This window comes from Eptesicus fuscus, chromosome 10, assembly GCF_027574615.1.
Source record: "Eptesicus fuscus isolate TK198812 chromosome 10, DD_ASM_mEF_20220401, whole genome shotgun sequence".
Classification (NCBI taxonomy): Eukaryota; Metazoa; Chordata; class Mammalia; order Chiroptera; family Vespertilionidae; genus Eptesicus; species Eptesicus fuscus.
In genome coordinates this window covers 33,583,946-33,599,646 of record NC_072482.1, presented here as the reverse complement: position 1 = coordinate 33,599,646, position 15,701 = coordinate 33,583,946, and the positions used below count along the sequence as shown (strand labels likewise).

At 35.9% G+C, this 15,701-nt stretch overlaps 1 protein-coding gene across 41 annotated transcripts in view; it reads right to left on the bottom strand.

The window, feature by feature from the left end:
• The window catches only part of RIMS1 (regulating synaptic membrane exocytosis 1), a 409,384-nt gene that overhangs the window by 162,803 nt on the left and 230,880 nt on the right, over nucleotides 1–15,701 (bottom strand). For 36 of the 41 annotated variants that reach the window (XM_054721891.1, XM_028153414.2, XM_028153199.2 and 33 more), the window contains exon 1: nucleotides 2,306–2,405. The exons of the other annotated variants lie outside the window; for them this stretch is intronic. In XM_054721891.1, coding sequence (XP_054577866.1) covers nucleotides 2,306–2,405 — 100 coding nt within the window. Of the gene's footprint in view, nucleotides 1–2,305; nucleotides 2,406–15,701 lie in introns of those variants that run through there. 41 annotated transcript variants of the gene reach the window in all.

Below are 15,701 nucleotides of genomic sequence, written 5' to 3'. Positions count from 1 at the left end.
TGCTATTAGTTTGCTTTAGAAAATGAAATGATCAAATAATAATACCAGGTAGTGAGAATAAAAAACAATCTTTCATTTATTTAAACTAAATGCTCTATGTTTACTTAAATCATATATACTTATAAAAATAATTATCTGATAAGGAAAAAATACTGAAGCATGGATCATCTCATCATCACTAAATCCACTGCAAAATAGCCACAAATTGAATAATTTCCACCTCTCCAAAGAAAGTTTTTCTCTCTATTTAGAATCTTTATTTTTTTCTTTTCCCCAAACTTGCAAGTATGCTTTAAACTATCTTGAGTCAAAATTGGCCAAATTGTTGCTGGGATACAGAAAGGGAAATAAACATTAACTGAATCACTGTTATGTGCCAAATATTGTGCTGTGTTAATTTTACTTAATTCATTTATTTCTCACAAGCATATGACAAAATCAGTATTACTTGTCCCATATTACAGATGGGGCTCAAAAAAGTAATTAACTCACTCAAGGTCACATGGTTTATAAGAAGTAGGCCTGGGATTTAGACTTGACTTTGATTTGAAAGCACACATAGGAGCTTTTCACTACACCATGGTAAGTAGGAGCTACTGTCATTATTTTAGCAGATTACCCCAAAGTTGTGCCAGGTTTTGTTAAAGTGCTAGTGACTTGGTGTAAAAAACTATAATTGATGCAGAAGGGGCTTACAATCTTCTACCTCGACTTTGCACATTTGGAGCCAACGAGGGTCCTCCAGGCCACTTTATGGGACTGAAGTCTTATACTTGCTGAAGTTGTTTCTTTATGACTATGGCTCTGGCATAAGACATACAAATGTCATGGTCTACAGATAGAGCTGCTGGCCCAGCAAGAGTACTGAAGAGTATTGATGAAGGAGATTCAAAACTTTCAACAACCAATTTACCCATTTCCACAAACTGGTGCCCTGCCATTTTATTTGATTGAAATTTAAGAATCTATGGATCTTATAAGCCTATGGAGGCTAAGACAAATGAATTAAAACATTTTCATACGCTGTGTGTGGCTAATATTATGCCTGATTTGGAGATATCTGCTTTTTGTATGTCTTTTTTTCCTATTTTTCTTTTCTCCTTTATCACCTGAAATGGGCTTATTTCAAATTACAAGATCATTTAGTATGCTATTAACCTAATATCTATCCCCAATTTTATCTCATGAATTTATATTAATTTGGTATATTTATCTTGAGTTCCCTAAAATGCCTGCATATGAGGAAACTTGTCAAATGGTAACAAACTATATTTCTAACAAAAGACACTTGATAAACCAAATAAGGTCTCTGAAATGGTATACACATTTCATAATTATAAAATCAAAACAGAGATTCCATATTAGAAGGAGCTAATGTTAAACTTATTTTAACGTATCCTAGCATTCATTTCTGGGTCCCAAATACTCTGGGATCCCATGCATAGTAATAAGTGCCATTCACTGAGGTCACTGTCTACATATCATGCAGGGGGGAAAATCCTTCTATTTTCATCTATTAACTCATAAATGTATATTAACAATATTTACTTATTTAAAACATTCCTAGCATTCTGTCCATTTTGAGTCACATGGATCTCCCCTTGGGGTTATATATTTCACAGCCTCCCACTCAGCCGTGATTTCACAGTCACTTCAAAGACCAGCAGACTGATTTCCCTTGGGAGAGAACATGTAAAACCTAACATCCATTGCAATTTGGAGCTTGCTTCACGTAGATCATTTGACCTTGAGGTATTGTGGTCTAAATCAAGGCCTGTTTGTGAAAAGGTTTCAGCTCTTTCCCAAGAACCCAGGACCCATTATTTTGAAAAAGCGATACAAACTTCCTATTTTGGTACTGATTTTCCACTAATGATGATTCCAATTTGTCATTTATCTCTCTCTCATACATTGACTATAAATGAAACTCATGCACAATTCAGCAACTTGCTACTGTTTTTCCTTATTTTCAGAGAACACAAACATTCTAATCTTTAAATCTTTTGTTACTGGGCTATTACACGAGAAAATACATCATAAAAAGATTTATCATCTTATAATCATTTAGGGCTACATGGCAAATCCAATAATATCTCTCAGGGAAAAAAGACTGCAGATAAAGTTGGAAGCCGGGAACTTCGTTGAGAAAATGGGACAAAATCACTCCACACCTGACATACACAGAATGGGAACATTTGCACTGGAAAAATAGATACAGAGGGAGTGTTAAATATAGATTTGTGTCCAACCGGAAAAAATAATCAAGTGGGATTCTCATGCCCCAAACTCATTGTCTGTTGCTTACCAGCACCTGCTCGTCGGGCCTGGATTGTTTCCTCTTCGGAATCAATAGACCTCACTTCTCCCCACCCTCCTGAAGAGACAGGTATCCCAGCTGCACCCATGACAGCAATCTTGTGAAGAAATCCAGTCTGGGGATTTTCCAGCCTTGCTTTCAAACAAACTCTAGATCTTAACTAAAAAGATTGCAAAGTGCCGCCTCCACCATCACAACAGTCATAACCCGTGGGTTAGGAGCAGCAGAAAATGAACACTGAAAGAAAATGTTGGTGTAAGCATAAGAAAGTCTCTTTGCATGACTGACTCAGGTCATTGCAGGCGCTGGGCAGTTATGCAAAGGATTGCTTGGATGAAACACCTTACACAAGACGCGCTGGGCCTCGCGGTGTGGAGACTGGTAGCATTTACGGAGGAGAAGCATATTGGCATCTCTGTTGGGTTTTCACCAGATCCACAGGGTTCAGGAAATAAGCTCCCTGCCAGATGACACTATGCTCCTAGCCATTCCTTCTGTGTATGTATCCCCCAAATTACTCTAACCGGTGTCCTTTCTCCTGCTGTGAGCTTATTTGTGGAGAGGGCTAAATAAAGAATTTTTATGACAACAGAATGGCCATTAGCCCATAGGATGATTTCTTAAAACATCACTTTTCTGCTTTTGTTTAGTACTATTAAAATCAATTAAATGAGTGTTTCTTATTATTATGCCTTTGATTTGTGAAGAAAAAAATGTTTTGTTGAAAAATTTGAAATTTAGGCTATGTTTGTAAATATTATATATTCTTTATTACAGAAACTTTTAAAGGAAGATTCCCTCTTCCTATTGCTATATTTTTCTAGCAGAGGCAAATATATATTGGGCTTTAGAACTTTTTTCCTACAGTAGTAAAACATTGCCAGACTATGAAGAGCTATTCCTTGCTTTTAAATTTTAAATGAAAAGGAATTATACATTTCCTCCAGCATATTCTCTTTTGACTAAAACAAACAGGTACATGCAATTTTAATTTAAGCATATTATTCTGTAGGTAATCATTACTTTTTTGGATTTTAATACAGAGAATATTGTAAACAGTAAAAAAAAAAAAGTGTATATGCATATATTCCACACTTCCTAAAGCATAATCATAGCCTTCAAAACAAATCTGAGAGGGGAACAGGACGGGTAGCCTTACAAGAGAATAAACCATTGCCACGGCCGGTTAGAGCTTCAGCCATCGGACCAAAGGGTCCAGGTTCAATTCCCAGTCAAGGGCTTGTACCTGGGTTGCAAAAGGCAAACAAATCGATGGGTCTCTCTCACACTGATGATTCTTTCTCTTTCTCTGTTTCCCCCTCCTCCCTTCCACTCTCTCTAAAAATCAATGAAAAATATATCCTCTGGTGAGGATTCACCCTCTCCCTCCAAAAAAGAGAATCAACCATTTATAGAAATGGTCATGGAGTATATACCAAGATTGGCATGTCCTGGAAACTAAATTCCTAGTTTACCAATCTAGGCCTTCCACTTCACCAAACTATTATTTTCAAATTAAATTTCACTACTAATATGACAGCCAGAAAGTGCAGATAAAACTCATTACAACCAAATGCCAATAATGTTAATGTTGGAATTTTAATCACATACAATAGCCTGGAAATTAGTTTTATTTCTTCATAGTCCCAGTAATTGATGCAAAAAAAGTCTGATTTCAAATCACAAATCTCTTACAAGTGCACTTTGAAGTAATGATCAATACTGTATTGAATTTCTAAGTTCCATATAATATCAGCCTATTAAGGAAAGAGCACCAAAATACTGTACAGTGAATGTATATATTGTTTTCCAATTCTCTCCAAGTACTTTCAAAAGTAGAAAAAAATCACCGGCATGGCTTAGTGGTTGAGCGTCAACCTATGAACCAGGAGGTAAGGTTCGATTCCTAGTGAGGGCATTGCAAATTCTATCCCAGTGTGGGGTGTACAGCAGACAGCTGATCAATGATACTCTCTTATCACTGATATTTCTCTCTCTCTCCCTTTCCCTTCCTCTCTGAAGTCAATTTTTAAAAAGTAGAAAAATTTCTCTACTCATCTATAGCTGACTCGTCTATGTAATTTCCTCTGCTACTCACAGTCATATTTTGGAAAACAAGGTACACTTCCACATAAACAAACACACTGAGTAATTTTAAGTAATGACGATGTCTACATTTTAAACTCCTGATGGGATGTAAATAAAGCATCTGATTCTCTATGGGGCTACAGACTGAAGACTGTTCAGGTGGAAATAACACACTGCTACTGTATTACCAGATTTATCTGCTTTGTGGGCCATGCCATATCGTATTAATGTATTGGCACTTAAGAATGAATGATGGAACTCTGGACAGAAGAAGATAAACATATTGTCTTTCAGTCTTTATGTGTGTAAATCCTATATCTTCTTAGTGAAATCAACATTCTTAATCTTTACAACCAGTAGTAGAATGCACTATTTGTGAATGGTTATGGCAGAGACATAAGTCCAGGGTCAATGCACCTCTTCTGAGATGCTTTCATGGACTGAACCCAATCCACATGGACCTCTTCATTGCTTTTCATTCCTTTTTCGACTCTTAAAAGGAGAGTTACACATAGGACTTTAGACTTTTATTTCTTGGAAGTTTCATTGATCCCTGCATTCATGAATTCATAATTTCTCCTACCAAAAATTATGAAAATTGAATATACTAAGCATTAAAGTAAAAGAAGAAAGAGCTACACCAGGTCTCTGCCTTGAAATTCAAATGCCATTATTATACCCATATTACAGATGAGGAAACAGGCTTAGATATGATATGTGACATATCTAGTCAACAGCAGAATGAGAATTTGAATGAGAATCTAATAAAAGGTCAAAGCTAATCTTGTTTTAGATCCTAACATCCTAAGTTTGGGAACTAACTTTTACTTAATATTAGGCACAACACAGTGTTAGTGGTTCATGACTGTGGTAAATGAATCTACACCAAGTAAAATGCACAGGATACAATAGGATGAGGTCCTTCATGAGACTAGCCTTGCTCTGTCATGTCTTGACCTCAGAATATCAGTTTATTAAAATGTTAAAGCACCGTGAGAGTCATGACCTTATACACAGACATCAGTTCCTATAACCTGCCTCTCACAAGGGCAAAACTGCCTCTCATGGCCCTGAATTGTTTAACAACACAAGCTCCCAGACAGTACAAATCTTGATTCAACCAGACACTTTAATGAAGTATCACTTGTCATATTTAGGGATCTGGTCTTTTCATTTCATTTTAGGCACTTGGAGATCTCTTTAAACTATCACAAACAGATTTTTATGCCATAAATATAAGAATACAGAATTTTATGGCCATGTGGTATCCCTTTAATCACTGCCTTATAATAAAAAAATTGAGCTGAATTCTAATTTTTATATTATAAGCACTATTATAATAAGAAATATTTGCCTCTATCAATCATAAGTGTTTATTACGCCAAGATACTCTGAGATGGAATCATGTTTCATGGATTAAACACAGATCAGTAAGTTATAGGTAAGGATTCTGGTTATTCATAAATCTGACAACTTACTCATCAATGGCTACAAACAATTTCTTATGTGGTTTCAATTCCAAACATCTGGATTGAGTTTGAGTAATTCCAATCACTACCCCAATTCCAATACTCCTTGAAAAATATAAGGTCTTCAATGATGATGCTTAATTTACTTCATGGTTTCCCAAAGGTTTTTATTCTCGGGGGGCTTAATCACAAGGAACAACAACAGCCTGTAATGATTGGAATTGAGAGTCTAACCTAACAAACTCATGGTTTTCCAAAGAAACAGTTCTCTCTGAAGCCCTGAAACCTAATTTAGAGTTTGGGAAGAATATATCAATTACATGTCCAACTCTTTCCTTTCTGATCCCTCATCTCTCAGTTCTCCCAAAATTATTTTTGTTTTCACTGTTATCGTTGATGTTATTGATGTTGCTTTATTTCTTTTTAAAATGTAATGGCAATTCTTCATTGTAATTCACACTATATTTTCTTCTGTGGATAATTAAAATTTTCTTTCATTAAGATGCACACAATTATATAGTGGTAGTAATATTTTGGTTTCCATTTTATCATTCAAAGAATTAATTAATGTCAAATTACTGAAAAGAAACAGAATTCTGAGAATAGAGAAGTTGTAATCACAAAAGAAACAAACTCAATCATTTCCTATCATCCAATCTATTCACTGATGTACCAAAATTTAGAAGAGAGGAAAAATTACCCTTTCTCAAACTTAGTTATCTTCAACAGTACTTTTTGGATAGACCTTTTCTCTATACTCAAATATATAATTTATTATTTTTTTGTAATTAGTTCTATAAATTAAAAAAAAAAACTCCCAACAGTGTACAAATTAATCTAAGAACTATATTTGTAGGTATATAACTGAAATTCTCACTTTATTAAGTATACAACAGGATATAAATGCAGGACCATGTCTCCAATTAAACTTACAAATCAATTTCCTTCAGAAAAAAAGATATAAACATGCCAACAAACCAAAGTGTCCTGTGATAGAGGAGTGGATAAAGATGTGGCACAATGGAATGAAAGGATGAAAGCGACATTTACAAAAACTTGGATGGACCTTGACAATATTATGCTAAGTAAAATAAGTCAGTCAGAAGAAGCTAAGAATCATCATTTTACTCATACATGGGATATAAAACTAAAACAAACAGCAGTGTGGTGGTTGTCAGAGTAAAGGGATGGTAGAAGAGGGGGTCCTAATATATGGTGACAGGAGAAGATTTGACTTTGGGTGGTGGGCACACGGTGCAATATACAGATTTTATAACGTAGAAATCCACACCTGAAACCTCTATGTACATGTTGACCACTGTCACCCCAATAAATTTAATAATAAAAAAGAATTATATAGATCCAGGAAAACAATGGGGGAGGAGGCAAAATTTGGTCTTAGTTTTAAATCATGGCTGGAGATAGGAGAACATTTAAAGGGTGGAACAGCAAATGTTAAATAATTGAAAGTATGTAGTATGCAGGAAAAGTATGTAGTATGCAGGAAGGGCAGGGTTTAAATACTAACCAGTCAAGAAGAGCAAAGTGTTAAGAGAAGGTGAATCTGTGAATATTACAAACTGGAGCTACACTATGAGGACTGAAGTACTTGTTGCAGTTTTGGATTTAATTTTCTATGAAATGACCTAATCTGTAAGACTTTTACCACTAACCCAACTGGAATGACCAAAATGCTAGGACAGTAATAATTAGTTATATTTTTGTAATACTCTAGACGTTGAGAATTACTTCCCCATTGATTGCTTCAATGTAGGCATAATTTCCCTTTTCTGTTCCAGGCATTTATTTGCAAGGTCATTCTTCTGTTCCTCAAGTCCTCCCTCATTTGGGGTTCCCCAAGAACCACAGTCATCTCCTGCCGAATTCACTCCTGCCAGTCAGACTGAAAATTAATTCAAAGTATCTGGGACGAAATTCTAAAATATACCTGGGTATATATAACTCTTTAGTCAAAACAAAAGTTGAGTCATTTTGGATCAGAAGTTGAATCATTTTGGATGATTTTCCCTGTCAAGAGTTCCCCCAGATAAATAAGCAACATTTTTTATGGGAAGCTCAGATGATTATGCAAAATAAAAATACTCATGGAAGAAGAAACACTTCATAATTTATAAAGGGTCAGGGCTGGGATTTGAAAAGTCCTTGAAGACTATGAAGCTCTATAGTTCTTAACCTTGACTATACATAGGGATTACCAGAGGAGATTCTTAAAAAAAATAAAAATAAAGATCCATATTGATTAAATCAGAATCCCTTTTGGTGCTACATGTAATTTTTGAAAGCTCCCCAGGGAATTTTAAAGAACATCCAAGGATGAGGATCACTGATATAACCCATCCCTATCATTCTATTGCCCATGGTAGCCCAGTTATTGAAAGAACTGGGATAAAAACTGCCTTGATCAGTAAGTCCTGTGCTCCTTTTCATTCACAGGTCCATAAGCTTAGTGTTCCCAGAACATTGTGTATCTCCAGCATATCTCATTGTTCGTGCCAGTCTCTGACCAGACTGCCACACTGCTTCGTCCTGCCCAAATTCTACCCCAGCTCTCACATGAAACCTTGCATTCCAGCTTTCCTCCTAGGTCTTGTAACATGTATCATCTGTACATCCTATTTAATATCATAGAAGAAAAAATATATATATATATATTGAGTACTTACTGTATCAGGTACAAGATACAGAGAGACATAGCACATCATCCCATTTAATTTTCACAATTAATTCATGGGATATATAAATTATTATTCCCAGATCCTAAAACAATGGAACTTGAAGCTTACAGAGGTTAAGAATCATGCCCAATGTGCTCAGTCTCTGGCTGTGTCTAAATTACCTATGTCATCACGATCTTGTATATCAGTCCTCTTCAGAAAGAAACTACTCAATAATATTCTTGATGATCTTACGTTTTTCATAGATGAAAAACCATGGAGACAAATGCCAAACATTAGTATTTATCATGTGTGTATGCAAACACATAGAAACCTTGTTCTTTTTCCTCCTATGAATATTATTCATATGAACAGAACGTGTCCCCCTCCCAAATTGATATGTTGAAGTCTTCACTCCAAGTACTTCCTAATATGACCATATTTGGAGAGAGGATCTTTAAAGGAATAATTAAATCAAAACGAGGATATTAGATTGGCCCCTAATTTAATATGACTGGTATCCTTATCAGAGGAAGAAATCTGAACATAAACAGAGGAAAGGCAATATGAAGACTCAGGGAGAAGATGGACATCTACAAACCAAAGTGTGAGGCTGGAACATATCCTTACCTAACGGCATTCAGAGAAAACCTACCCTGCCAACATCTTGATATTGGAGTTCTAGCTTCCAGAACTATGAGAAAATAAATTTCTGTTGTTTAGTCCACCCAGTCTGGGGTACCTTGTCATAGCCCTAGGACACTGTTCTCATCTTGTACACACCAGATTCGGAAGAGTTAACTAGAATCAAAATTAGATTTGCCCTTTGGCATGGTTCGGGTGCTTTTACAAAGACCCAACTTAAGAAGTTCAGCTCAATAAGTAGAACAAGACACTCAAATAAGATAGCTCAAGGCAATAACTGTTAAATCCAGAACAGCAGTAAGAATCAGAGATGCCTCAAAATATATGAAGAAGAATGATATGGAAAGTATACCTGGATTTCCAACATTGCAGTTGGTATTAGGGGAGTCGTTATGTAGGGACCCAGCTTCTAATTCCTGCACAGAGATTGGTGAGGGCAAGGCAAAGTTTTAGTTGTAAAGGGACTTGGGTGACAGAACCAGACTTAGTCATAAGGAGCCAGGGACATAGATCTAATAGCCAAAAGGAAGCACAAATCTGGGGCCCGGTCTTAGAACTCTATTAGAAGCCAGATTGTTAAGATTGGGCCTAGACTGCAGACAGAACAAGTTGCAGGACTGACTAAATACTAGTCCTCAGAGGGTCTGGTGGCAGCAGGGGATAGAACGTGTCCCAAGCTCTACCAGCTGCAGAGAGAAAATGACTTCAGGGGCAGAGAATCAGGCAGAAATTAACACCCATAATGTCTCTTCTCTGTTCTACCATGTGTGAAAGGAGAGATTTTTTTGCTTGCTTCTGAAGTCTCTCCAAGGTCTAAGTTTCTGTTATTCTGTTAAATTGAACCAAAAGTAAGAACAACCTTTTCATTCACAGGATAAAATGGGTCAAAAACACTGCAGTATGATTCTGCATTTTAAAAGGATACTGAAGAACAACTTACTGAGATAAAATAGGTGGCATTGAAATATTCAATATTAAGTATTTTTCTAAATGCACTTTGAAGCATAACTGTTTCCCCTTAAAATGACCTTTAGTTATATATCCTCTAAAACATTCTATATTAAAATTGTAAGCATGTATTATATATAAAATCACACGATTATTTTTGAAAAGGCAGCCCAGATTTTAATTTAGTTTCTCCTAATCCAAAAATAGGAATTTATTTCAGCTGTAACTTAATGACTAATATTTCTAGCTATGGATTAATTTAGGAGAAATATTATTGGATATAGTCATGTTAGATTTACAGACTTAATTTCTCTTCTTTTTATAGAACTATATTTTAGACATAACTCCTGTTTTAGAATCAAGATATTTGAGTCGTTTATATGTTAGGCAGAAATTGTAACCCTGAAAAAGTCAGCTTCTCACCATAATGATATCCAAAATTTTCTTAATGCATATTCTTAGAAATTAGGAATTAGTATATAGTACAGATCACACACACACACACACACACACACACACACACACACACACACACAGTTATCTGTGTCTTCTCAATCTCTTCCTAAGATTTAAATTGCACAGATGATTAAAACAGCTAATGTCCATTCCATATCTACTGTACAAAGAAGTTCTCCAACTCCCACTAAGGCATTTAAACTGAAGCAGCTAAAACTCTAAGCCATGCCTTGAAAGGGAGAATTAAACTTACCTTTCCCTCAGCAATACAAAACAATCTCTCTTCTCTTTTATGCCTATTCTCATCTCTGTCTTTTGTAATAGCAAAGACTATCAGGCCAGGTAGAACAGTTGGGTATTTGTGATAAATGTCAACCTCACCAACTACCGGTCCAGCAATCTCTTTCCTCTTCATAAATTAAGAGAACAAATTAAGAAAGAAACTAGAGAAATCATTTAATTAAAGATTAAGAACGGGAGGTAGAGGTTTGTAATTTTTTTCAACAGCCTCTATGTGAAATGGGACAGGGCAGAAGTATATAAAAGGAGAACAAAAGCAATCAGGTGGGCTCTTCTGAGAGAGCTACTAAGGGCAGGGACTATGTTTAAGTCAGTATATTCCCAAGCCTATCATATAGCAGGAATCAATGAAAGATTAATGCATAAGAGGTAAAAGAGAAGCCAATGCTATTACAGTTCCATATGGAACCATGCTGTTTTGAGTGTTTGCGGCTAAAATGACAGTAATGAAAGGCCCCAGAAGACATCCAAACTGGTTACTTGTAACTTAATAAAGGGGATGTTAAATAGCGATCTTTTTGTTTTCCAATTTTAATAGATATCAAATGAATGTATACACATGATGAAAACAAAAATAAATAAGGGCTTGAGATGTAGTGCCAACAATTCATTTCCCCTCGTGTCCCCACACTATCAATTCCACTTCCTATCCTTATCTACACTAATAAAAGAGAAAGATGCAAATTGACCATACCTTCACAACGCCCACCAGCCAATCAGGAGCGAGTATGCAAATTAACCCAACAAAGATGGCAGGTTAATTTGCATACACAGGTGCCAAGGGCGGGAAGCTTGTGTCGTCACCATGGTGACGATGCAGGCATTCCACACTGCCCCAGCCACTCCATGCCTCTGGGCAGCATGGGAAGGTGGAAAGGTGGCTCCAGCAGGAGCGAAGGCAGTGCCGGCATCCAGGGGAAGGCTCATTCTTACACGAATCTTCATGCATCGGGCTTCTAGTTTGACATATATTTATATTTATTTATATTTATATTTATATTTATATTTATATTTGACATATATTTAGAAATGACATTCAGTTTTAATTTGGACAAATTGCTTTCTGCACACAATGTCATTCAGGGTTTTCTTGGCCTTGAAATCCCAGGTTAGCTCCACTATTTCTTGTTTCTCATATGCTCCATTTTCGTGATTATTATTCTTTTTCTTGAGTGCATACACCTTTAAGTAATTTTCTCAGAAATAGATAGCTAAGTGGGTTTTCTGAGAACTTAGAGTTGACTGATGGTTACATGTTCATAGAATCACAGTTTTACAATGGGCTTGCTCTGAACTTTGAGGGCACTGATGAGTGGTAGTCTAAAATACCTTGCTGATTAGGTGCAAAGGCAGTTTAATTCTTACTATTTTGCATCTGATCAGGTTTACTTTTTAACTTCCGAAAGCTTATATATTTTTTCCTTTCTTCTTGGCATATTTAAGGATGTTGAAATTCCTGTTTCACAATTTTGAACTCTGGACTCATCCTCTGGGCATCCCAAGTATTATATAGGCTTCCTTATAGATCAGTCTCATGGTTGCCTTCTGGACCCAAGGGAGTTTACAGGCTAATATTAGCTTTTATTTTAATGTCTCAGATTAGGTTATTTTACTTCCTGGTTAGGAGAATTAACTCCTACCAGCAAGCGCATTTGTGATCTCGAGTCTAGTCATTTGGTCGTCCAAGCACTCTGGTGCTATGGGTTTTGGTACCCAAAGCTTTTCCTTTAATCTTGGTTATTAACCTTAATAATTCAAAAAATTTTACAAAGAATATCTGTGCATTTGGGTTGGAAAGGTGCCCTGAAAATGGGGGTAGGCACCTCAGGATGTACCAAACTGGACCAAGAATTAGAATTTTGTTCTGTTTGTTTTCAAAGTACACTGCTTCTCTTGAATTCTCTCTTCTAGCATCAATGTGTTTACTTGTTTACATCTTTTTTTAGTTCATTCTGCTTCAATTCATATTTTGTGGCCTTTGTTGTTCATTCAATTTAAGATTGTACTTCTGGAGCCCCAATATTTTGAGTTTAATGACAAAGAAGAATACAAAGCATTACATGAACAAGTTACCCTTGCAATGTGATTGTTGCAAGAGTTCCCAACTCTTACTCCTGACTTCCTCACGTTTACCTTGTCAGGTACCCAAACTGAATAGTCAATTGTTCACATAGCCCACAACCTACACCTTGGTCACATGAGACTGTCTTTGTCTTTAAGAGGAGAATTCACATCTGTTATTACTCACTTTCAACCACTCATTTTTTGATAACCTTGAGAGTATCATTTCTTACCAATAATCCAGATCACATGCTCCTAAAAGGACAACTAAGCACTGCCTAATAGTAACAGCTACAAACAAACCAGTTAGCCCTTGCTTTACAAGTGGACCTAAGAAGACACTCATAGAGTTCTTTTCAAAGTTCAGTCATATAATTTTTGTTGTATTTTCTCAGATTACATCAAGTCAGCAAGAAGAAGAGGATTAAAAATGAAAGATGTCCTATAACCAACACCAAACTCTTCTTCCAACTTGTTTTGTCTGAGGGTTTATACTTTAAGTTTCTTGCAATTTTAAGTGACTTACTCATCTGATCAAGCAGCAATGCTTCTATATTTCTTCTCATAACTGGCAGAATTTCTTTCTCTCATCCACATTGGCACCAACTTGTCTCTTTTTTATTCTTAAGCCTGATTACTCAATTCCTTAGGGGCACAATTCTTCACTAGACTTTCTCCGAATGAATTATATTACAAATTTCACTTAATATTCAACTGCTATCTTATCCTACTGGTGTGGTTAAAGGCTGAGCATCAATCTATGAACCAGGAGGTCATGGTTTGATTCCCAGACAGGGTACTTCCCAGTTGTGGGCTTGATCCCCAGAAGGGGGTGTGTAGGAGGCAGATGATCAATGATTGTCTCTCTTCATTAATGTTTCCATCTCTGCCTCTCCCTTCCCCTCTGAAGTCAATAAAAAAAAACTTAAAAGTTCAACTTCTATCTCATAAGCAAGATTAAGCTCACTGTTTTTCTTCTGTATAGAAAAACTTATCTAAGTTATTATTTATAAGCTATGAGACAAGAGATGCTCATTTTATTTTCCAGTTAGCAAAAGTAATATGAATAGCATTGATGTTGAAAACATATGGCAGCTGACCTCAATTTTTATATAAACCCATTAGATAGATCTCACTTATAATCTCTATTGTGTGTGTTGTGTGTGTGTGTGAGTTGAATTACACTATATGTAAAAGATTATATTCAATATAAATGTTGGGCTATCTTTCAGATATCATTTGATCAGCTTATCTTTTTATTGAATGGTTGGACATATAGCAAAATTATATCAATGTATCCTGAAGAAATGTCCCTTTGAAGTGTCTATTTAACACTATTACAGATGTCCCCCATACCCCCCCTTAAAATGTATTTCATTGTGTAATTATTCTTTATTGCTTATTTCTCTCAACACAATGTAAGCTCCAGACATCATAGTGCATATCTTTTTTTTAAACCTCAGTTTATCTACCAAAAGTGCTAAATACATATTTGCTAATAAATTTACAAGCCACCTCAGCATAATATGAATTACAAGAATAATACATATATATTAAGTAGTTGACTTATGACAGTGCTATAATCTGAATGTTTGTCTCTCACCTGCCTCCCCCCGGCCCCCGCCAAATCCATAGGTTGAAATCCTAACCCCTAAAGATGATGGTATTAGAGGTGGGGGCTTTGGATTTGAGGGTGGACCCTTCATAAATGAGATTAATGCGCTTGGGAAAGAGACCTCACAGAGCTTCCCAGCCCCTTCCACCATGTGAGGACATATCATGGAGGTTCCAACGATGAACCAAGAAGAGGACCTTCAACAGAACCTGACCATACTGGCATGCTGATCTTGGAATTCCCAGCCTGCAGAATCAGGAAAAATAAATTTCTGTTGTTTATAAGCTACAGTCTGTGGCATTTTGTTATAGCAATCCGAACATACTAAGAGAGGGAGACATTGTATTAAATGTTTAATTTATATGTATAACTGATAAACTGTACAAGAAAATGCATGGGATATAATAAAAATGCTACTTTAATTTCTGTCTCCACCTGCTCTTTAAGTTTTATCCCATGGTAATACTCTTCCCGTGACCCTGAAACTCAAAAGATAGCATCTACTCTTTTCCTAAGAAATCTCTTCCCAAATCATTGTTCCCCTTCTGACCACATTGGAGCCTACAATATATAAAAGCATTTTTAATGTTTTCTTTGTATATTATATGTATGGGTGATTATCTCAGAGTCATTGTGGTATTAGGTATCTATGGTATAGGAGCCACAGGCAAAATCAATACAGGAAGAATACTATTGCATCCTATTTTATATGCATCATCTAATTTAAACCACTCACAATTTTATCATATTTATGGAAATTAAGTAACTTATGCAGGGTCAAGGGTGCTAGATATTATATCTTAGGCAATGGTGGGGTTTGGTAATAAAGTCATTAATAGATATTACATATTGATACAAAGTACATTTTTTCTAGCTAATGTTTCATTTTGTAAATGTTGGTTTGGAATTGGTTAAAATATTAGAATAGGACATCTACTTTGGAGAAAACTCAAGACATTAATTAATAATATTAATTATAAGTTAAGAGAAAAGGGGACATCTGTATCAGATAATGGTACATGTGATGCCCCTGCATTCTCCGATGAAGAGATTTAAGCCCAACTTCAGAGGTGTATATATCCCGAGTGGTCATCCAAGTTCCCAGAATGATTATTCCCAAGGAGGAG